Source organism: Rhincodon typus, chromosome 26 (assembly GCF_021869965.1).
Source record: "Rhincodon typus isolate 14 chromosome 26, sRhiTyp1.1, whole genome shotgun sequence".
Taxonomy (NCBI): Eukaryota; Metazoa; Chordata; class Chondrichthyes; order Orectolobiformes; family Rhincodontidae; genus Rhincodon; species Rhincodon typus.
Window position 1 is genome coordinate 1,081,882 of NC_063357.1, and position 666 is coordinate 1,082,547.

Consider the following 666-nt stretch of genomic DNA (forward strand, 5'->3'; position numbering starts at 1 on the left):
TGTCAGCAGCTGGCTCACACCCTCCTGTCTGACCAACACCCATTGCAGGGAGAGATCGAGGATGGCCTGGAAAGGATCAGCATATCTCTAGCCAAGTGGCACTGAAAAGTTTTAGGGAAACACTGAGTGGAAGGACCTAACTACACAAGGGCACACTTGCGTTGGAAGACATTTGGTCATGGTATCACCTTTCCATTTACCGTCTGCCTCAATTGTTCTTGTTGTCTGCAGGATTCGGAGGAGGCTCACTGCACATGCCCAACCAGCTCCTGTGGTCTCATCGTCTCCAAACAAGCCCTCTTCCAACAAGTGAAGGAAGTGAGGGGCCAGATTGAGGTCGCCAGGCACCTGAGTACTCAGCATCCAGGTACGATCACCAGGACTGACCGGGAACCTGGGCACTGGCCAATACTGGCAGGACATGCAGACCTGATGATGCAGTGACTGACCGATACTGACCGGGCACCTGGGCCCAGTGACCGATAACTGGTCACAGATGGTATTTAAGACAGTGACAATGGAAACTGGTGGGGCATGTTTAATGTGGATTCTCTGAATGTACTGGGTTTTACCAGTTCTCTTTCTACTCTCAGATGAAGCCCTTCGATTGCTGTCTGAGTGTCAGCAGCTGGCTCACACCCTCCTGTCTGACCAACACCCATTGCA

The 666-nt window shown here is 52.0% G+C and overlaps 1 protein-coding gene across 1 annotated transcript in view; it reads left to right on the forward strand.

Moving 5' to 3' along the window:
- smyd4 (SET and MYND domain containing 4) overlaps positions 1-666 on the forward strand; it is a 12,622-nt gene that overhangs the window by 10,820 nt on the left and 1,136 nt on the right. Inside the window, exons 7-8 of the mRNA XM_048612316.1 lie at positions 232-367; positions 594-663. Coding sequence (XP_048468273.1) covers positions 232-367; positions 594-663 — 206 coding nt within the window. The remainder of the gene's footprint in view (positions 1-231; positions 368-593; positions 664-666) is intronic.